A 22,695-nucleotide genomic window follows, 5' to 3' on the forward strand; every position below is an offset into this window, starting at 1 on the left:
ATGGCAGAGCAAGCTAGAGAGGCCAGATTACCTATTACTGCTCCTATTTCAATAGCATGCATAAGAAACTGAGTAAACTGGCCATTACGTCTTTTAGTTTTATTTTAATTTGTCCCTTGATTGTGATGTCTGGCTGTCTTTCTACCTGTGAGATTAGGGATATGTTGTCCTTGGTTTGTTTGTTTTCTGGAAGTTAGTAAAAACACAGATTCTGAAACGTCTGGGCTTGGATAGGTTTTAGGGCCAATCTGATTATAGCTAACAATACTGCCTCAGGCAAAAGGGTATCAAGTTAAACAAAACCTTGTACAATGAAAGGGGAGTACCAGTTCTCCCAGCTCAGCTCTTCTCTGGTCTGGCTATCCACTGAAAGCAGTCAGGTAGACGTTAAAGCTGCTGGACCCAAAGACACTGGTCCATGTTGATCATCCTTTCTCTACTGTAAGACAGTGTTTAATTTTACCTTTTGTGTCAAGGGATGTTTATGGGGATTGTTGCAAGTGTTTGGAACAACATTAGGTTGGGATGGTCTGTTGGATTTTTGGATAGGTTAAGTTATTCAGTATTCTGTTTTCTTTTGTGTTTCATTTGGTAATCTTGTAAATAAATTCTGTTTTGTTTAAAACGAAGTGGTTTGACCAACTGCATCCCTCCTGGAATATTCAGTTACACCTGTTTAAAACAAGTAGCAAAGTTAGCGTCTGGGCTACTTTTCTTGAAATATTGGAAGGAGATCTGGCCTGGTCCACAACAGGTTTATGTTGAGATCCTTTCAAGTCGTGCAGGTTTTTTGTTCTCATGTAAAGTATTTGTTTTTTTAAATTTGGTATGTTCAGTGACCAACCAACACCAAAAATTAAAATTCTGACCGTAAAGTCGGGTTTCACTCTTGGATGTATCTTGACCAGTGTTTCCATTAGCCAAGACCATAACAGCAGCAACAGTTGTTTCCTTGTGTTTAGTTTTGAAGATGTTCTTTCAGAAAATGATTTTTGTTTTGTGTACATAAGTGTAGTATTGTGACAAACAGTATGTGGGGTGCTTAGGATTTATTGGACAAATACTGATTTCTATTGGAAAAAATTCTTGATGTAGATGTCCAAGATGGGTTGATTTAATTGTCATATCCATTTTATTACATCCCTCAAATCTGACACAACACATTAATTTCAATTGATTTCTTTGATTGTATTTGATACATGCAATACTCAGTGAGCCATGAGTTTTTTGAATTTCGAAGTACCAATGATTGTCATGAAGCTCCATTGCTTTTGGTAGCCGTGAAGCACCCTAAATTCCTTTCTGCCCTAAAGAACGTTAGTAAATACATTGTGTTTTTCTGACAAACTTATGCCTTCCTGGTCACTCACTTTTTTCTAAAAAATAAACTGGATCCCCCCTTTTGAATCCAAATTCTTAAACTATTGTTGTACTAGTCCATTTCTTGGGATAACCATAGCGACTACTGTACTGTCACTTGGAGAAAGTGAGGGCTGCTGATGGTGGAGATCAGAGTCAAAACATGTGGCGCTAAAAAAGCAAAGCCAGTTAGGCAGTATTCAAGGACCGAGAGTCGATATTTTGAGCATAAGCTCCTGACGAAGAGCTCATGCTCAAAGCATCAAACTCTTCTCAGTTGCTGCCTGTCCAGCTGTGCTTTGCTAGCATCACACCTTTTGACACTGTGTAATGTATCTTGTTGACTGTAAGGGTCCTGTGTGTAGCCATCTTCTACACACACCTAAATTTTAAGTGGCTATGCCATAAACCTGATCAGTATTTAACTATCATTCCATCTCTTCTGAGAGCAACTTCCAGATGTTGAAGCAACTAAGAACTTACAGTAGCTCCACCCTGACCTTCAAAGTTTCTTCTTTCCTTTCTTGACATTTTTGTTTGATCATATTGAGTTTTAGAGGTACATATTATATCTTTTGTGGATTAATCAGGGAACTTTGTCTTGATGTTGTCGAGGAGAATACTGAGATACAGGCTTCACAAGAAAGAGGCATTAGAAATCCTGCAAAGTGTGAAAATAGATAAGTCCCCTGGGCCGGATGGGATTTATCCTAGGATCCTCTGAGAAGCCAGGGAGGAGATTGTTGAGCCTTTGACATTGATCTTTAAATCGTCATTATCTACAGGAATAGTGCCAGAAGACTAAAGGATAGCAAATGTGGTTCCCCTGTTCAAGAAGGGGAGTAGAGACAACCCTGGTAATTATAGACCAGCGAGTCTTACTTCAGTTGTTGGTAAAGTGTTGGAAAAGGTTATAAGAGATAGGATATATCAGCATCTAGAAAAGAATAATTTTGATTAGGGATAGTCAGCACGGTTTTGTGAAGGGTAGATTGTGCCTCACAAACCTTATTGAGTTCTTTGAGAAGGTGACCAAACAGGTAGATGAGAGTAAACTGGTTGATGTGATGTATATGGATTTCAGCAAAGCATTTGATAAGGTTCTCCACAGTAGGCTGGTGTACAAAATGCAGAGGAATGGGATTGTGGGAGATATAGCAGTTTGGATCAGTAATTGGCTTGCTGAAAGAAGACAGAGGGTGGTAGTTGATGGGAAATATTCATCCTGGAGTCCAGTTACTAGTGGTGTACCGCACAGGTCGGTGTTGGGTCCAGTGCAGTTCATCACTTTTATAAACGACCTGGATGAGGGTGTAGGAGGGTGGGTTAAGTAAATTCGCAGACGGCACTAAGGTTGGTGGAGTTGTGGATAGTGACGAAGGATGTTGTAGGCTACAGAGAGACATAGATAAGCTGCAGAGCTGGGCTGAAAGGTGCAAATGGAATTTAATGTGGTCAAGTGTGAGGTGATTCACTTTGGCCAGAGTAACTGGAATGCAAAGTACTGGGCTAATGGTAAGATTCTTGATAGTGTCGATGAGCAGAGAGATCTCTTTGTCCAGGTACACAGATCCTTGAAAGTTGCCACCCAGGTTGACAGGGTTGTTAAGAAGGCATACAGTGTTTTAGCTTTTATTAATAGAGAGATTGAGTTCCGGAACCGTGAGGTTATGCTACAGCTATACAAAACTCTGGTGCGGCTGCAATTGGAGTATTGTGTATAGTTCTGGTCACTGCATTATAACAAGGATGTGGAAGCTTTGGAAAGGGTGCAGAGGAGATTTACTAGGATGTTGCCTGGTATGGAGGGGAGGTCTTACGAGGAAAGCCTGAGGGACTTGAGGCTGTTTTCGTTGGAGAGAAGAAGGTTGAGAGGTGACTTAATAAAGACATATAAGATAATCAGGGGGTTAGGTAGAGTGGGCAGGGAGACCCTTTTTCCAAGTATGTTGATGACGAGCATGAAGGGGCATAGCTTTAAGTTGAGGGGTGAGAGATATAGGACAGATGTCAGAGGTAGTTTCTTTACTCAGAGAGGAGTAAGGGTATGGAATGCTTTGCCTGCAACGGTAATAGATTCACCAACTTTAAGTGCATTTACGTCGTCATTGGACAAACATGTGAATGTACATGGAATAGTGTAGGTTAGATGGGCTTCAGATTGGTATGACTGGTCGGCACAACATCGAGGGCCAAAGGGCCTGTACTGCACTGTAATGTTCTATGTTCTGTGTTAAAGAGGGCATCTTGCATGAGAAGTTTCCGTATCTCACCGTATTGAAAGAGGGTCCCCACAAGTTCAGTCACTCCTATAATAAGTGAGCTTAGTTGATGGTTATTAATGTCTGGGAGATCCACCCCCCCCAAGTCCATGAGGCATTGCAATTAGCTAACTTAAGGGGCTACTTACAATGCCAGATAAAAGAGCTGAACCGGTCGTTCAGTCCCCTGAATATTTGCCTAGTGAAAATAAAGGGGAGCATTCACAAAGGGTACAGTAGATGGTGGGGGGGGGGGGGGAGAAGGAAACGTGTTCATTTTAATGTGGGTTATATGACCTTACCCAAGAAACCGGCAGTGCCTCCCGTCTTTGAAGGTCTCGTTTGATTTTGTTGAATAAATGAACAAAATTAGCTTTTAAATAGGCGATCGAAAGCTGCAGTAATGAATATACCCAAATAAAGAAAACCCCTTTGTGACCACTTCAAAGGGAATCGAGATTTGTCCTCAAAATCTAATATTTTCATAAGACCACCCATAGGCATCACCTCTGATTTTGTAAAATTGATCTTGTAACCTGAAAAGGTGCCAAGCGAATTGATACATTGTATCAGACAAGGCACCAAAACTGCTTGATTTGACAAAAAGATGAGGACATCATCCATGTACAACGAAATCTTATGTGATTTGGCCCTACTTTTGGATCCGATGTATTAGAATCCCTCAGCTTCTGCTGGCGGCTCAATCACCAATGTGGCTAAAGAGGACAGCCCTGTCCGCTGCACCTAAAAATACTAAAATTGCTTGATCGCACCCCATTGGTGAGAACCAAAGCAAGAGGGTCATTATGGAGAACCTTTACCCATCTTATAAAGCCAAACCGCTCTAGTCTATATAAAAAAAAGGTACAGCCATTCGGTCTGGTCAAATGCCTTCTCTGCATCTAGAGAAATCACCAATCCCTGTAAAGATGACATGCTTGAATTACATTAAGCAACCTCCTAACATTATTGGAAGATCTGTGGTCCTTTATACAGTCCATCTGGTCCTCTTTCATAATAGAAGGCAACAGTTTACAGCCTTCATGCAAGAGTCTTCGAAAGGATTTTAAAATCAACATTTAAAAGTGAAATGGGCCTTTCCCTTTTTTTAAAAGATTAAGAGAGATATTTGTCTCTCTTCGAGATGGCAGGAGGTGATCATGACTGTATGAGCCATTAAACACGTTGAGCATTGGGCCTGACAATATGTTTATAAATGCCTTATAAAATTTGCTGGGGAGTCCATCAGGACCAGGCGTCTTTCCAGTCTAAAGCTGCTTCACAGTCTCCTGCACCTCTTATTCTGGTAAAGATTAGATTTACAGTGTGGAAACAGGCCCTTCGGCCCAACAAGTCCACACCGACCCGCCGAAGCGCAACCCACCCATACCCCTACATTTACCCCGTACCTAACACTACGGGCAATTTAGCATGGTCAATTCACCTGACCCGCACATCTTTGTGACTGTGGGAGGAAACCGGAGCACCCGGAGGAAACCCACGCAGACACGGGGAGAACGTGCAAACTCCACAGTCGGTCGCCTGAGTCGGGAATTGAACCCGGGTCTACAGGCGCTGTGAGGCAGCAGTGCTAACCACTGTGCCACCGTGCCGCCCGAACGGGGCATTGAGAATAGACTCTTGTTCAGGGGTTACACCCGGAAACTCCAAATTCTTGAAAAAAGACTCCATCCTAACCCAACCATCCTCACAACTTTCAGACTGGTATAATTCAGTGTAAAATCTCTGAATTGCCGCGTTCATCTTTTTGAATCCTAGGTTAGGTTTCCAGCATCTTCCCTGATTGACATAATAGATTGAGGAGGCACTCTTTATTTTCCTAGCAAGATACGCTAAGTACTTGCCTGGTTTGTCACCGTGCTCAAACAACTGTTTGTTTTGCAAAAGCCATCTCCTTCTTTGCTGTCTGCGTGAGTATGGAATTCAATGCAGACCGAAGCGCTGTGATCCTCTGTAGCTTAGCCAATAAGGGCCTGTCACAGTAACCCTTCTCTGTTGCCTTCAACTGTGCTTCGAGCAGAAGTTGATGCTTACCCTACTGGTGGAATAGGAAATGACTAACTCTCTGGCATAAGATTTAGCAGTTTCCCAAAGAACGGATGGACTACTTGCCGTGCCTGAATTAATGTTTAGAAGCTCCCTCTGTATTTATTAGAGAAATACTCCTCAAACTTACTCTCCTTAAGGATAAAGGGATCTATTCACCAGTGTCTTGGACAGTATCCTTAATCTTAAACAACATGTACACTGGAACGTGATCGGAGATTGTAATATTACCAATCATACAAGACTGCCACGAAGCCGAGGTTTGCCATGGGATTAAAAAAAAATCAATCCTAGTATGGCACCTGTCCGGGGCAAGTCCGTGTTGGAATGGTCCATTTTAGAGCTAACAAAGGCATAGGCAAGGAGGTAAAACACCAGATGAGTTGAGGTCGTAATAAGTGGTCTTAGTGCTTTTTTTTGTAGTTGAGAGCTCACATAGTAGTCAAGTATGACACATGGGGTCTGAGGATCCCAGTTCATCCTTGTTCAACTGTGATTGTTAGGCAAGCAGTCTGACAATTTTTTTTAGAGATGAAGGATTGAGAGAGTTTAGAATCTTCAACCTTATTTGCAGATACCCTTTCACTATTCATTTTAGTTTCCTGATTTCACCCTCCTAAGCCAGCTCATCCTTAATGTCTCTGGAATTTCCTCACTAAGTTGCAGCACACTGCTGTTTCTCTGCTTTTAAAGTTGCTTCAAATCTAATTTTTGAGCGTGCTTTTAGTGCTGTCCTCTGACTCTTGTAACTGCTTAGTAGTGTTTGCCTTCCCTACATTAAAGGCTTGGGGAATATTTCTCGCTGCAGAGAAAGATCACTTTGTGTTGGTTAGCAGTGGTAAACCTGGCTGGTATTTGGTCGTTTTTGGTTCCTTCCCCAGCTGAGAGGAAGTTCAGGAAGAATTATATTTCTGACGACTACATCATCCTCTAACATTGTGTAAGTATGATGAGGAGGTGCTAGTGTTGGACTGGGGTGGACAAAGTTAAAAATCTCACAACACCAGCTTATTGTCCAACAGATTTATTTGGAAGTACAAGCTTTCGGAGTGCTGTTCCTTTGTTAGGTAGCTAGTGGGGCAGGGCCATAACAAACAGAATGTATAGCACAAGACCATAGTGTCAGGCAATTGATGTGATTATAGTGACCAAACCTAGATTGCTGTGAAGTCTTCATCTTTTAGAATGGGTTGCATGTTTTGATTCATTAAAATGTAAATCCCAGAACTTTGAAATCATATTTCCGAAATAATTTTAAGATTTTATATTTTTTTAAAAAGTGACATCTCAGCTCAGATAATGCATTCAAGGTGTGAGGTTAGAGTCTGTCTGTATTCCAATCATGAGTCAGACTGGTTCTATTTCCAACATAGGAATTCATAAAATGTCACATGGATTATTTCTTGTCTGCAGTCAATTTAATTAAACTTTTATTTCTTTACTACATTTTAACTCTCACCCTCAAACTAATAGGTTGTCAGAAAGCAGTTTGTCCGAGTGATGTTCAAGCCCACTATTAAAGTAATTACATATTTTGCAATGAAGGTTATAGAATCATATTGCACAGAAACCGACCTTTCAGTCCAATTGGTCCATGCCAAATAGAATTCCAAACTAAATTAGCCCTACCTACCTGCTCCTGGCCCATATCCCACCAAACCTTTTCTATTCATGTACTTATCCAAATGTCTTTTAAATGTTGTAAATGTACCCACATCCACCACTTCCTTAGGAAGTTCATTCCACATGCAAACTACCCTCTATATAAAACATTGTCCCACATGACCTTTTAAAAATCTCTGTCCTCTCACCTTTTTCTAAAAAAAAGCCGTCAATCTTATCCCCCATTTTAGAGAAAAGATAGCTACCATAAAGCTAACTTCGTGATCATTTTCTAAAACCTCTATAAGGTCACCTCCCATCCTCCTATGCTTCAGTGAAAAATGTCTGAGCCTATCCAGCCTTTCTTTATAACTCATGCCCTCCGTTCCCAACAACATCTCGGTAAATTTCTTGAGCCCTGTCTAGCTTAATAATATCCTTTCCTATAAGAGGGTGGTCTGAACTGGACGCAGTATTCCAGACAAGGCTTCACCTTGTCTGGAATACAAAATGTCCTGCAAAACCTCAACGTGAATTCCCAACTCCTATACTCAGTCCTTTTGCGTAATGAAGATAAGCATGCTAAACGACTTTTTGACTACCTGCGGGTGGTTAAATGTCTATATGTGACACAAACTTCAAAGTAAGAATTATGTACCTGAACCCCTGGTCCCCTCTGTTCTTCAACATTACCTAAGGTCCAACTTTATATGTGTAAGTCCTGCCCCTGCTATTGAATCAAAATGCCCACTGACAGTTTGATCAAGATCTCTTTTGTAATCTTAGAAAACCTTCAATGTCTACTATGCCACCAATTTTGGTGTTGTCTGCAAGTTTACCAACCTTCTATATTCTCACCCAAATTATTTATGTAAAATGACAAACAAAAGAGGACCCATAACCGATCCCTGTGGAACACCACTGGTCACAGGCTCCAGTCCTGCACCATTACTCTCTGTCTTCTACTATTCAGCCAATTTTGTATCCAATTGACAAGCTCACCCTGAATCTCATGTAACCTAGTCTATCACGCGGAACCTTGTCAAAGGCTTGAAAAAGTCGAAGTAAACAACATCTGCTACTCTGTCATCTTCAAATATTTTGGTAATTATGAAGTAAAATTTCTGTTACCTGACACTATCAGCCAGCATGCTGTAGTCACTGGAATTTTTTTGACTGGAGAGATATCTCCTCCTTCAAACAGTGCTAACATTTGTCCCTCATCAAACCCACTTTCTCTCAACCACTTATATGAAAAAATGTCCAACTTTTCAGGGCATTGACTTGTTACCTTGGGCCATCTGTGGTATGTCATTTTCACTTTTGGAATTTTGTTTTTTTTTAAATTTAGCATGATTACAAAAGGCACCAACAATGCAGAAATTGCTGGAAAACCAGTTTGAGTTCGCCACTCCCACCATTATCTATATTAGAGTTTCATTGCTTGTCCATCATCAGTTTTGCAAAAAGGGAAATTTGGCATTGACCACCTCATGAGTGTAAAATCTTGTTAGATTTGTGCGATTAAAGGGAACAATTGAAGGAGTTGTGAAGGTTTTTTTTGTATTTTTTTTCCCCCATTTTTCGTCTCTTTCACTCAATCTATTATTTTTTCTCATTATTTGTCTTCGTTTCATTATTTCCTTATTTTCTTTGTCAAAATCACTCTTCTTCTTCATTGTTCAGTTTGCTACTTTTATTTCTAAAATACTTCGGTTAAGGAAAAAGACCATTGGGTTCAGTGTTCACAAGGAACTTGCATAACCTCACTGTACCAATCTCTTCTCTCACTTCGAGCAAGGTGTGTTACAACTATAACTTGGTTTAAAGGGTAAGGTTTAAAATCCACCTCATGTCATTTTCTGTAAACTGAGTTGCTCCAGCAATTTCTGGGCCATTAGATGGTTGAGATAAGTAAATTTTGGTTTTTTTTATAACTATAAATAATAGAGATATGAAGAACAACTTGCATTTGTAAAATGTGTTTCATGACCTCGGAACATCCCAAAGCATTTTGTAGCTAAGTATTTTTGAAATTTGCTTTTGCGGAACAGGTTGTGAGATTTTATTCTGTAGCTTTCTACTGTGTTATGAAATCTCCACCAATTTGCTTTGGTACAGAAATGCATTAAAAAATAGAATTCTGTATTTATTGTTAATTTTCATTTTAATGCAAAACTTTCTTATTTTGAGCAACTACTTTATTGAGATGTGCAGACCTGAACTCCATTTACCAGATCCATACCAAGTTATGAATTTCTGGTATAAAAATGAACTTATTTCACAGAAGAAATCATCTGGGCAAAGCTATGATAGAGTAATCAAGATGGAGAATATCTCCCAAGATGAACACCACCTCAATTAGGTTTTCGTATTTCCCATGTTGTAGTTAGTCATCAGTGAATCTGGAAATAGCACTGGATTTAAAGATTTAAAACATTCATCCTCTTCAATTTTGCTTAGAAATGGCAGTATTTTGCTTTGAGGAGGTATGTTGATATTCTTATTTGTTGCAATTCCTTGTAGGCCAACAGAATGTGAACTTTTGCATTATTCTCCCTTAATGTGTTCCCTTTCAATTGTGACATTTGAGAAATCCGATACAAATGGATAAACCTGAGCAACAGTTTAACTCTTCGAGGAGAAAGTGAGGACTGCAGATGCTAGAGATCAGAGCTGAAAATGTGTTGCTGGAAAAGCACAGCAGTATCCAAGGAACAGGAGAATCGACGTTTCGGGCATAAGCCCTTCTTCAGGAATGAGGAAAGTGTGTCCAGCAGGCTAAGATAAAAGGTGGGGAGGGGTGTTGTGGATGCGATAGGTGGAAGGAGGTCAAGATGAGGGTGATAGGCAGGAGTGGGGTGGGGGCGGAGAGGTCAGGAAGAAGATTGCAGGTTAGGAAGGCGGTGCCAAGTTCGAGGGATTTGACTGAGACAAGGTGGGGGTAGGGGAAATGAGGAAACTGGAGAAATCTGAGTTCATCCCTTGTGGTTGGAGGGTTCCCAGGCAGAAGATGAGGCACTCTTCCTCCAACCGTCATGTTGTTATGGTCTGGCGGTGGAGGAGTCCAAGGACCTGCATGTCCTTTTAACTCCTCCCTACTTTGCACACCAGAACCAAACACACAAGCCTCAAACTGAAGGGGAATAGTTCATGCTTCACTTCTTTACTTTCATATATAGTTTAAGGTAAAGAGCCCTCAGGGCCTCGTAGTGATTAAAGCAAAGAATTACAATAATGCACAATGTGATAAGTCTATAATCACATTTGTTTGAGCTGTCCCTCGGTAGCAGTGTCTATCTTGATCCATTCCCTAATGATGAGCAGCCCCGGTAATTCACAGAAATGTTGAAAAATCACATCATAGACAGAGACCAACATGCACATCATGTCCGAACCTTTCTTAATAACCCAAGGTTGCGAACCCCTAATGTAGTTTGTTGATGACATCATCTTGGTAGGACAGATATCAAGCAATAATGAGTCAGAATACAGAAAGGCAATAGAGGGCTTGATATCGTGGTGCGGTGATAACAACTTCTCTCTCAATGTCGGCAAAATAAAAGAACTGAATGCAAGGGCTTCACAAAGAAAGGAGGAGAACATGCCCCTGTCTATATAAATGGAGCAGAGGTTGAGAGAGTTGAGTGTTCACCTTTCTAGGATTGATGAAAATCGACAACCTGTCCTGGACTCCACGTAGAAGAAACAATAATGCCTCTGCTTCCTCAGCCGGGTTAAGAAATTTGACATGTCCATAGGACTCTTATCAGCTTTTACAGATACACCAAAGAAAGCATATTATTTAGGTACATAATGGCATGGTACAGCAACTGCTCTGCCTGGGACTGTAAGAAGGTTGTGTGCACAGCCCAGACCATCATGGAAGCCAGCCTCCCATCCATGGAGAAAGGGCGGACTGCAGATGCTGGAGATCAGAGCTGAGAATGTGTTGCTGGAAAAGCGCAGCAGGTCAGGCAGCAGCCAAGGAACAGGAGAATCAACGTTTCGCGCATGAGCCCTTTAGGAAGATGGGCTCATGGCCCGAAATGTCGATTCTCCTGCTCCTTGGATGCTGCCTGACCTGCTGCGCTTTTCCAGCAACACATTTTCAGCTCCCATCCATGAACTCCATTTATACTACTTATGCAGCAGAGAGGTTGCCAACATCATCTAAGACCCCTTCCATCCCGGTAATACTCTCTTCCAACCTCTTCCATCACACAGAAGTTACAGAAGCTTGAACACAAGCACCAGTAAGTTCAAGGAAAGCTTAGTTTAATGCCGCTATTAGACTGATGATTGGAGTCTCTAAATTCAAATAATGTTGATCTTGCTTTGTGCGCCTCCTGTGCAGTGTAATCTGTATGCCTTGCTCTAAGCACCCTACGATTTGTATGTCCTTGTTTGCTATGATCTGTCTGTACTGCTTGCAAAACAAAGCTTTCCACTGTACCTAGTGCATGTGACTACAATAAATCAAAGCGAAGGAAACTTAGGCAATTTGCAAACAAACAACTGTGTCAAAGCTTTGTACTTCTCAAGTTATTGAAAAATGGAGTAATTTCAGGCCCTCATCTAAGTTGTAGTACTGCATAATAATAGTCATAGTATTATTTCCTGTGGGTAACAAATGTTTTAATAATGCTTTTAGGAAGGCAGATATTTACTTCAAGTTAAAGTGAGAGGATGTACTCACTTATCATAAGTTTCTCCTAAGTATGGACTCTTGGAAGAACAGGACTGGCAGCAAGTACTGGAAGCCCAGAAGCATTGAGAGCACACAGGAAAAAAAAACTCGAGGGTAATAGAGCAGCTTCTGGCTCGTGTTTATTAATTTGCTGTTGTCCACAGCACCACCTTTGGGCCTAACTCTGTCATGGACCTGGTTTAAAAACTACTGACATAGGTGATCAAACCATCTGTTATAGATGTTGATTAAGGGATAGATGTGGGGCAGGAAAATAGGTGAACTCCCTGCTTTTCAGATTATAGCATGGAGGTATTCATGTTTGAGTAAGCAGACAAGAACTTATTTAGTATTTTTACGACATGGAAGTGAGCCCCTCTGTTAATTAAGCCAAACACCCAGAAAAGTTCACCTGTTCTCATAATCTGTTAAAATATGAGTGACTGAGAACTCCCAAATTCCATTATTTAAAGAAAATAACATCAATGTATTTTTAATTCTAAAAGTGAACATTGAACAACTATTCATAACTCTAAGCCCCCCTTTGTCTTACCTGTTCATTGTTTGCCTTCAACTCTATAACAATACGCTGTTACAGCCACTGTCGTTTTCTATATCTTTCTTCTTCCGGATGAGGATCTCCCTGGGTCCTTGTTTGTCTTTTTACTGGGAGTATGTTTCATATGCAAAGGTACCTTTTGATAGGGAGTATTTCCTAATTTTTTGGAGAGCAACACGTTAGCTCTCTATGCATTTCTGGCTCAACGGCAGTTGCACTCTGACAAATTTTCAAAATGCCCACATTTTATGTTCTCCAACATTGGATTTTCTCATTTGCTTCGATATTGGCAAAACAATAAGTTCAAACTTGATTGGGTTTTAGTATCCTGGGACATGATTTGAACTGGTTAAATTTCAAATTATTGTCAAAGCAGCAACCAAAACTCTGGTATCCATTTTACAGCCCAATGTTACATATTATCAATTGTCCAGTACACTCTGGGACTGCTATCTGGTCATATTAACAGGTACTTGTAAGCTCTCCGTTCAGACAGCATTCACTTTCTCAAAGATACAGTATATATCTTCAATTTAATAACAATATCTCATCTGAAAGTATGCAATTTAAATATTTCTCACCAGCTGTTAAATATTTTACAGCTATTCGCTTGGAATGTCCTTGATCCCTTTTGGCTGTGAGCAGAATTTTAAAAAAACTGTCAGTAGGGTTTTTGACATGCAAAGTGGTGAGTGCAATTAAATCCAGAAAATGTGATTTTGCTAGGCAAGCAAGATGGCCATTGACTTGAAAAAGCCTTTTTTGATTGTTATTTTGAAGCGATTACAAGTTGCACTTTGAATTTGAGCTCAAATATCGCATTGTATGTTCACTTCTTTTTTAAAAAAAAACCTTTGGTATCTAGTCTGCTTTGTCCAGCTTGAAGAAATTGTTGAAAAATGTAGAAGACGTAAGAAATAAGAGTTCAGATCATAAGTTAGTATTGTTGCTTATTTGGTGTATTTGTTGAATATTGGCATCCTAATGGGTGGAATTTCCTGTATATTGTATATTTTTCCCAGAGACTAAAGTATTATGGATATAAGTTTGTTCGCTGAGCTGGAAGGTTTGTTTTCTGACATTTCTTCACTATACTAGGTAACATCATCAGTGAGCCTCCAGTGAAGCACTGGTATTGTATGTTTGGGTTTCCTTGGGTTGGTGATGTCATTTCCTGTGGTGATGTCACTTGCAGAATGTCAACTGGAACTCTATCAACAAACATGTAGATTTGGATCCCATCTATCACCCCCTGAGAAAAAGAACAGGAAATGACACCATGGCATAAACTACATCACCAACTCAAATAAACCTAGAAAGCGAGCTATAATGTCAGTACTTCACCAGAGGCTCACTGGTGTTACTTTGTATGGTGCCAAAATGTCTGAAAACGAACCTTCCAGCTCAGCGAGTAAACTTATATCCACAATCTCAACCTGAGCTACAAATCTTCTCAAAACTCTCTAAAGTACTAACTTGCTTAGTCGGGAAAGGACACTCCAAGCTCAAGCTACATAATATACTGAGGGGTTGGAAACTGTATAAAACCCTTCTTGGTGATTTCTTTATCTTGGCATATATATTGTAATATTGCATGTTGTATTTGAGGAACATCAATTAGGTGCTGTATGGAAAGAAATTTAGTTGTATTCACATTTGAGTAACTTCCAATTTGAACTGCTATGGAATGTAGTTTTACAAAAAGATTTACACTGGGAAAAATTAGTTATTACTTTTGCTTACTGTGGCTTTGTTTTCTTTGAAGTTTAGCGATTGAAATTAAGACCCCCCCCATACTCGTAATTTTTACCCAGATTATGTGCTGTATATTAAGACTGCACTTCTGGGAAGTATTTTATAGTTAGCAGTTTTTTTTTAAAAAACTAGCTTGAGTTTTAAGAATAAGTTCGAAATTGCAGTTTTTGGAAATGTCAGTATACGTTTATTGTTGGCACCTTTTGAGCAACTCTTTCCTTTGTGAAGGAATCTATATTTTAGGCATTTTAATGTGATTCATGCTTTTGATTTCATGTTCCAAACAGGTTTTGCTCCATAAAATATTGGGAATTTTTTTAATTGGTCAAAGGTAGACTTCAGTTTCATTCATTTAGAAGTAGTTTTTAAGTGAACTTGACTTGCTGTAAGATCGGTTTGTAATAAATAATTGTCAGTGGGCTAGTACAGTATGTCAAGTGCACTTTGGCTTTATAAATATAAAATTATTGAAGAAAATCCTATTTTTTGCCTTATTTTAAATGGGAACTTCTGTGTACTGAAATTGAGATTTCTTAACTGGTTATTTTATTGTTTTATCAGGTTACAGTTAAAGGTTTTGCACCACTTCTTCAGTTTGCATACACTGCCAAACTTCTTTTGAACAAAGAAAATGTATTGGATGTCTGTAGAAGTGTAGAATTTCTTGGAATCCATAATATTGAAAAAACGTGTTTCAACTTTCTTCAAGCCAGACTTTTTGGAAAGGAGAGAGATCATGCAGGATTTTTGAGAAAGGCATGTTGTACATCTCATTGTCAGAAAACAAATCTAAAAATTCCTGTTGGTGACAATGAAAATTCAGAAGCTGATGATGATGTGGAAGAATTTCTTGAATCTGAAAATCCCAAGAGTCCTTGTCCTAAATTGCGTAAATGCATTGAAGTTGGGAAAATTTGTCCAAAAGTTCAAAATGAAACCACTGAAGTCAACTACTCCTGTTTGAAACAGACTGGATGGGCTAGTTCATCTCTTTGTCCTAAGTACCGAAAGTTTCAGTTAGCCTGTGGGAAAGAACGACTGACATCATGGGGTAATAATTTGTCATTGCCAAATTCTTCATTGCAGCAAATTGAATCTTGTCAAAACCTGACATTCACTTTTGATTCAGAGGATGAACGTGCAAAACTTATTGAAAAGGATAGTGACAGCACATCAATGGAAGGGGACGGTGGAGTCTGCAATGAAGAGAAAATCGAAGTGAAGAATCAAATGAATATTAGCTGTCCATTAGCACAAGATTCTACAGCTGAGGTAACACGAGGGCCATCATCACAAAATATCTCAGGTATTCAACAACGTTGCATTGGAGAGCATTACGACTTGCCTTGTTCTCAGCCATTTGTCCCTGTAATGTTGCAGTGTGAAAATCTCCAAAAGAACAGCACTGTTGCAAGTATTGAAGAAACTAAGCTTGAAATTAATCAGGAATGTGATCAGCCAAGGTGTTCAGAAAGAACAATTGGAGACTCTGAGAGAAAATCTGTTATTTTTAGCTCAGGTTATTCTCAAAGACGAGAGAATCCCAATGCAGTCTCCAGTGGGCGAAGCACTGTGGAAAGAGAGGTGGCAGAACATTTAGCAAAAGGATTCTGGAGTGAACTTTGTGGTGCACAGTCTAGCTGTGAGACTGAATCTTTAGTGAAAGAGAAACGTTGCTCAGGGCAGTTCAATTTGGAGAGAATTTCTCAGTGCCCACAGTTTTCGACAGCGCCTTGCCAAAGCCTTGAAGGAAGCAATCAGAGTTCTTTCCTACTGCACTATACCTCGTCTTCATCACAGCTACCTGAGTCTACCTATAGCTCTTTAAAGTGCCCATTTGCATATGATACTGGAAATTCCGTGTGTTCCAGCAGCTCAGGTATTGAGGAGCTTGAAAGTGACCAGGGACAGCAACAAGACAAATATGACACATTTGCTACAAACTCAGGAGACGAATTTGGGTCTGAATCCGAAGATGACAGTGAGTCGTGTTCTGCCCGGGAACAAGAGTGTGAGGTAAGAAAATTTTTATATGATTAATAAATGTGAGCTGTATTATTTTACTGGAAAAGCTGATACTTTTAAAGGGGGAGGGCTGTTGTGCTAAGGTACTGTCCCGACCTCTGAGCCAGGAGGCCCAATTTTAAAGTCCCATCTGCCTCCGATGTCAGAACATCTCTTAAACAGGTTGATTTTAAATAATTTATTTTGGAGGGGGTAGTGGTCCAGACCAGTGGTATTGTCAGAGTAGTAATCCAGATACTGAAGATGTGTTCCGGGAATCTGGGTTTGAATCCTACATAGTGGAATTTGAATTCCGTAAAGATCTGGAATTAAAAGTCTAATGATGACTACGAAACTATTGTTGACTGTCATATTTAAAAAAAAACATCTGGTTCAGTGCCTTCCTTATCTGATCTGGCCTACTTGTGACTCCAGATCAAAGTAATGTGGTTGACTCATAATTTTTAGTTGACCAAGCTGTTCAGTTTTACCAACTGCTGGAAGGTCTCAAAATAAAAGGAATGAAACCAGATATTACCTGGTATCATCTAAGGCATCAGAAACTGCAATGGGAGACACAGCCCTGTCACCTTGCAAAGTCATCATTACTAACATCAGGAATTTAAAGTCAAAACTGGGAGAGCTGTATAACAGTGAATGTAAGGCATAACTCTGAGGTTGACTGTGTCCAAGTCAACACTATCTAACAGGACAGACCCAGTAGGAGTGGTGGTACAGTGATATATTCTTGTGATTGACTCTGCATAGTCTCAGAATTAATGGACACAGGTTTAAGACTTTGTTCTGAGGGTTGAGTGTCTTTGGAGCTCCTTGGCACACTGAGCTGTGGGGGGCTAAGTCCTTGTGTTAGTTAAGGCAGCGATTCTTAATCATAGACAATAGACAATAGGTGCAGGAGTAGGCCATTCAGCCCTTCGAGCCTACACCGCCATTCAATATGATCATGGCTGATCATTCCTAATCAGTATCCGCTCCCTGCCTTATCTCCATAACCCTTGATTCCACTATCTTTGAGAGCTCTATCCAACTCTTTCTTAAATGAATCCGGAGACTGGGCCTCCACTGTCCCATGGGGCAGAGCATTCCACACAGCCACCACTCTCTGGGTGAAGAAGTTTCTCCTCATCTCTGCCCTAATTGGCCTACCCCGTATTTTTAAGCTGTGTCCTCTGGTTCGGCACTCATCCATCAGTGGAAACATGTTTCCTGCTGCCAGAGTGTCCAATCCTTTCATAATCTTATACGTCTCAATCAGATCCCCTCTCAGTCTTCTAAACTCAAGGGTATACAAGCCCAGTCGCTTCAGTCTTTCAGTGTAAGGTAATCTCTCCATTCCAGGAATTGATCTCGTGAACCTACGCTGCACTCCCTCTATAGCTAGAATGTCTTTCCTCAAATTTGGCGACCAGAACTGCACACAGTACTCCAGATGTGGTCTCACCAGGGCCCTGTGCAGCTGCAGAAGCGCCTCTTTGCTTCTATACTCAATCCCTCTTGTTATGAAGGCCAGCATGCTATTAGCCTTCTTCACTACCTGCTGTACCTGCATGCTTGCCTTCATTGACTGGTGTACAAGAACACCCAGATCTCTCTGTACTGCCCCTTTACCTAAATTAATTCCATTGAGGTAGTAATCTGCCTTCCTGTTCTTGCCACCAAAGTGGATAACCATACATTTATCCACATTAAACTGCATCTCCCACTCACCTAACTTGTCCAGGTCACCCTGTAATCTCCTAACATCCTCATCACATTTCGCCCTGCCACCCAGCTTTGTATCATCAGCAAATTTGCTAATGTTATTGCTGATACCATCTTCTATATCATTAACATATATTGTAAAAAGCTGCGGTCCCAGCACGGATCCTTGCGGTACCCCACTGGTCACTGCCTGCCATTCCGAAATGGAGCCGTTTATCACTGCCCTTTGTTTCCTATCAGCCAACAAATTTTCAATCCAATCTAGTACTTTGCCCCCGATACCATGCGCCCTAAGTTTACTCACTAACCTCCTCTGTGGAACTAGTTGGGGAAGGAGCAGGAAAGTGAACAAGAGGAATATCAGATCAGCCATGATCCTGTTGAATGACATGCAGACTCGAGGGGTCAATGGCCTACATGTACCTAGTTCATATATGATCTTATCCCATGAAGACCCATAGCGTCAAGTCTTACGTGGGCAAGGAAGCTCCCTGCTGAATAGCACATACTGATCTTGCCCTTCTCTCTACTCTCCCTCTACCCAGCTGATGTCCTTTTACTTCTCTGTGGTGATCACCACTCTGAGGAAAAGCATTGAAGTTGGCAAGGGCAGAGAATGTACTCTAGGGGATTTTGATGTCCACCGTCAGGAATGTTTGACAATACCACTGTTGGCTACTTAGTTGAGTCCTAAAGCACTGGTCTGGGTTTGTGGCCAGTGGTGTGACAACTGATGAAGGTAGAACACATTTGACTTCATCCAGACCAATGTGCCTACCACAAATGCATCTGTCTATAACGGTATCAGTAAGGGCCACCACTGCACAGTCCTTGTGAAGATGAAATCCATGTTTAGATTGAGGGTACCCTCCATCGAGTTATAGGGCATGATCATTGTACTAAATGACTTTGAACAGATCTAGCGACTCAAGTTTGAACATTCATGAGGCTCAGTGAGCCAGAAGCTACAGCAAAATTGTACTTCAAGGCAATCCTAGCTCTATCATTGCCATCAAGTCAGACAATCAACCATGGCGCAATAAAAAGTTCAGGAAGGCATGCTAGGAACAACACCAGACATACCTAAAAATGAGGTGTCAACCTGGTGAGGTTACACAACAAGACTGTCTGCATGCCACACAGTGTAAGCAGCAAGTGATAGAGCTAAGTGATTACAAAGCAATGGATCAGATCTGAGTTTTCCAATTGACTCTTATCCGATTGTAAGTGGTAATGGACAATTAAGCAATTCAGGTGCAGAATATGAGACTGAAACCTTCATCCAGAAGTGGATGATCCACCTTTGTCTCCTCCTGAGTTCCCCAGAACCAAACATGCCTATATTCAGCTAATGCAATGCACTTCACATGATATCAAGAAATGGCTGGAGACACTGGGTACTGAAAAGGCTATGGGCCCTGATGGCAATTCAGCAATAGTACTAAAGGCGTGTGCTGTGGAACTTGCCATGTCCTTAGCCAAAATGTTCCAGTATAGCTATAATACTGGTATCTGCTTTTTCAAGTATATCTTATACATGAAAAGGAGAACTGATCTACCTTGGAAAATATTTTTCCATCAGTCTCCTTTCAATCCTTAGTATAGTGATGGAGAAGTAATCAACAGTGTTATCAAGCATCAAGTCGATCATCTCAGCTGCTGGAGTTCTTTGCAGGAGTTCCTCAGAGTAGTGTCCTAGGACCAATGATCTTGTTATTTAATCAGTGACCTTCCTTCCATCATAAGGTCAGAATTGGGGATGTTCTTTGATTGCAGAATGTTCAGCACCATTCATAACTCCTCAGTGACTGAAGCAGTCCATGTCCAAATGCAGCAAGGTCTGGACACTATCAAATTTTGGGTTGACAATGTTTTATGCCACACAAATGCCAGCAGTGACTGTCTCCAAAATCTAACCATTGTTCCTTTAGATTTAAAACATAAAATATTGCAGTACAGGCCCTTCGGCCTTAGATGTTGTGTCGGCTTGTGGAACCAATCTGAAGCCTATCTATTCTACACTATTTCTTTTTCATTCGTATGTTTATCCAATAACCATTTAAATGCCCTTAATGTTGGCAAGTCTACTACTGTTGCTGGCAGGGTGTTCCACGCCCCCACTACTCTGAGTAAAGAGACCATCTCTGACATCTGTCCTATATCTATCACTCCTCAATTTAAAACTATGTCCCCTCGTGCTAGCCATTGCCATCCGAAGAAAAAGGCTCTCACTGTCCGCCCTATCTAATCCTCTGGTTATCTTATATATATCAATTAAGTCACCCTCAACCTTCTCTTTAATAAAAACAACCTCAAGTCCCTCCGTCTTTCCTCATAAGACCTTCCCTCCATACAAGGCAATATCCTAGTAAATCTCCTCTAAACCCTTTCCAAAGCTTCCATATCTTTCCTATAATGCTGTGACCAGAACTGTATGCACCCTCTGTCTTTCAGCTAGCCAATTTCTGAACCAAAACCACTAAATCACCCTCAGTCCCATGCCTCTGTATTTTGTGCAATAGCCTACCATGGGGAAAGTTATCAAATGCCTTACTGAAATCCATATAACCACATCAATCACTTTACGCTCATCCACCTGTTTGGTCACCTCAAAGAACTCAATAAGGTTTGTGAGGCATAACCTACCCTTCACAAAAACATGCTGACTGTCCTTAATTAACTTCATACTTTTTGGATGATTATAAATCCTATCTCTTATAACATTTTCCTACACTTTACCCACAGTCAAAGAAAGGCTTACTGGTCTATAATTTCCAGGGTTGTTTCTACTCATCTTCTTGAACAAGGGGACAACATTTGCTATCCTCTGGTCTTCTGGCACTATTCCTGTAAACAATGATGACATAAAGATCAAAGCCAAAGACTCGACAATTTCCTTCCTGGCTTCCCAGAGAATCCTAGGATAAATCCTGTCTGGCCCAGGGAACTTATCTATTTTTAGATTTTTCACAATTTCTAACACCTCCTCCTTGTGAACCTCAATCCCATGTAGTCTCGTAGCCTCTCAGTATACACCTCAACATTTTTTTTTCCCCAGTGTGAATACTGACGCAAAATATTTAGTTAATGCTTCTCTTATCTCCTTGGACTCCGAACACAACTTTCCACTGCTATCCCTGATTGGTCCTAATCTTACTCTAGTCATTCTTTTATTACTAATAGGAATGGCTTTAGGGTTTTCCTTGATACTATCTGCCAATGACTTCTCATGTCCCCTTTCTGCCATCATAGTGCTGTCCTTGAATAACAATGCCATACCTTCCCCTCTTTTACCATCTTCTCCTCTGGTCTTGCTGAAACATCTAAGTCTCAGAACCTGCAACAACCATTCCTGTCCCTGCTCTATCCATGTCTCTGAAATGGCCACAACATTGAAGCCCCAGGTACCAACCCATGCTGCAAGTTATAGAGTCATAGAGATGTACAGCATGGAAACAGACCTTTCGGTCTAACCTGACCATGCTGACCAGATATCCCAACCCAATCTAGTCCCACATCCTAGCACCCGGCCCTTATCCCTCTAAACCCTTCCTATTCATATACCCATCCAAATGCCTCTTAAATGTTGCAATTGTTCCAGCCTCCACCACTTCCTCTGGCAGCTTATTCCATACGCGTACCATCCTCTGCGTGAAAACATTGCCCCTTAGGTCTCTTTTATATCTTTCCCCTCTCACCCTAAACCTATGCCTTCTAGTTCTGGACTCCCTGATCCCAGGGAAAAGACTTTGCCTATTTACCCTATCCATGCCCCTCATAATTTTGTAAATCTCAATAAGGTCACCCCTCCGCCTCTGACGCTCCAGGGAAAATAGCCCCAGCCTGTTCAGCTTCTCCGTGTAGCTCAAATCCTCCAACCTTGGTAACATCCTTACATCTTTTCTGAACCCTTTCAAGTTTACCAACATCCTTCCGATAGGAAGGAGACCTGATTTTGCATACAGTATTCCAAAAGTGGCCTAACCAATGTCCTGTACAGCTGCAACGCGACCTCCCAAGTCTTGTACTCAATACTCTGACCAATAAAGGAAAGCATACCAAATGCCTTCTTCACTGTCCTATCTACCTGCGACTCCACATTCAAGGAGCTATGAACCTGCACTCCAAGGTCTCTTTGTTCAGCAACACTCTCTAGGACCTTACCATGAAGTGTATAAGTCCTGCTAAGATTTGCTTTCCCAAAATGCAGCACCTCGCATTTATCTAAATTAACTCTATCTGCCACTCCTCGGCCCATCTGATCACGATGCTATTGTAATCCGAGGTAACCTTCTTTGCTGTCCACTACACCTCCAATTTTGGTGCCATCTGCAAACTTACTAACTATATCTCCGATGTTCACATCCAAATCATTTACATAAATGATGAAAAGTAGTGGACCCAGCACCGATCTTTGTGGCACTCCACTGGTCACAGACCTCCAGTCTGAAAAGCAACTCTCCATTACCACCCTCTGTCTTGTACCTTCAAGCCAGTTTTGTATCCAAATGGCTAGCTCTCCTGGTATTCCATGAGATCTAACCTTGCTAACCAGACTCCCATGGGGAGCCTTGTCAAATGCCTTACTGAAGTCCATATAGATCACGTTCGTGAGACATAATTTCCCACAAAGCAAAGCTATGTTGACTATCCCTAATCAGTCCTTGGCCTTCCAA

General features: G+C 40.9%; 1 protein-coding gene across 1 annotated transcript in view; it reads left to right on the forward strand.

The window, feature by feature from the left end:
* LOC132821022 (transcription regulator protein BACH1-like) overlaps positions 1-22,695 on the forward strand; it is an 82,456-nt gene that overhangs the window by 47,180 nt on the left and 12,581 nt on the right. Inside the window, exon 3 of the mRNA XM_060833500.1 lies at positions 14,855-16,309. Within this exon, the coding sequence (XP_060689483.1) occupies positions 14,855-16,309 (1,455 nt within the window). The remainder of the gene's footprint in view (positions 1-14,854; positions 16,310-22,695) is intronic.

This window comes from Hemiscyllium ocellatum, chromosome 12 (assembly GCF_020745735.1).
Source record: "Hemiscyllium ocellatum isolate sHemOce1 chromosome 12, sHemOce1.pat.X.cur, whole genome shotgun sequence".
Taxonomy (NCBI): Eukaryota; Metazoa; Chordata; class Chondrichthyes; order Orectolobiformes; family Hemiscylliidae; genus Hemiscyllium; species Hemiscyllium ocellatum.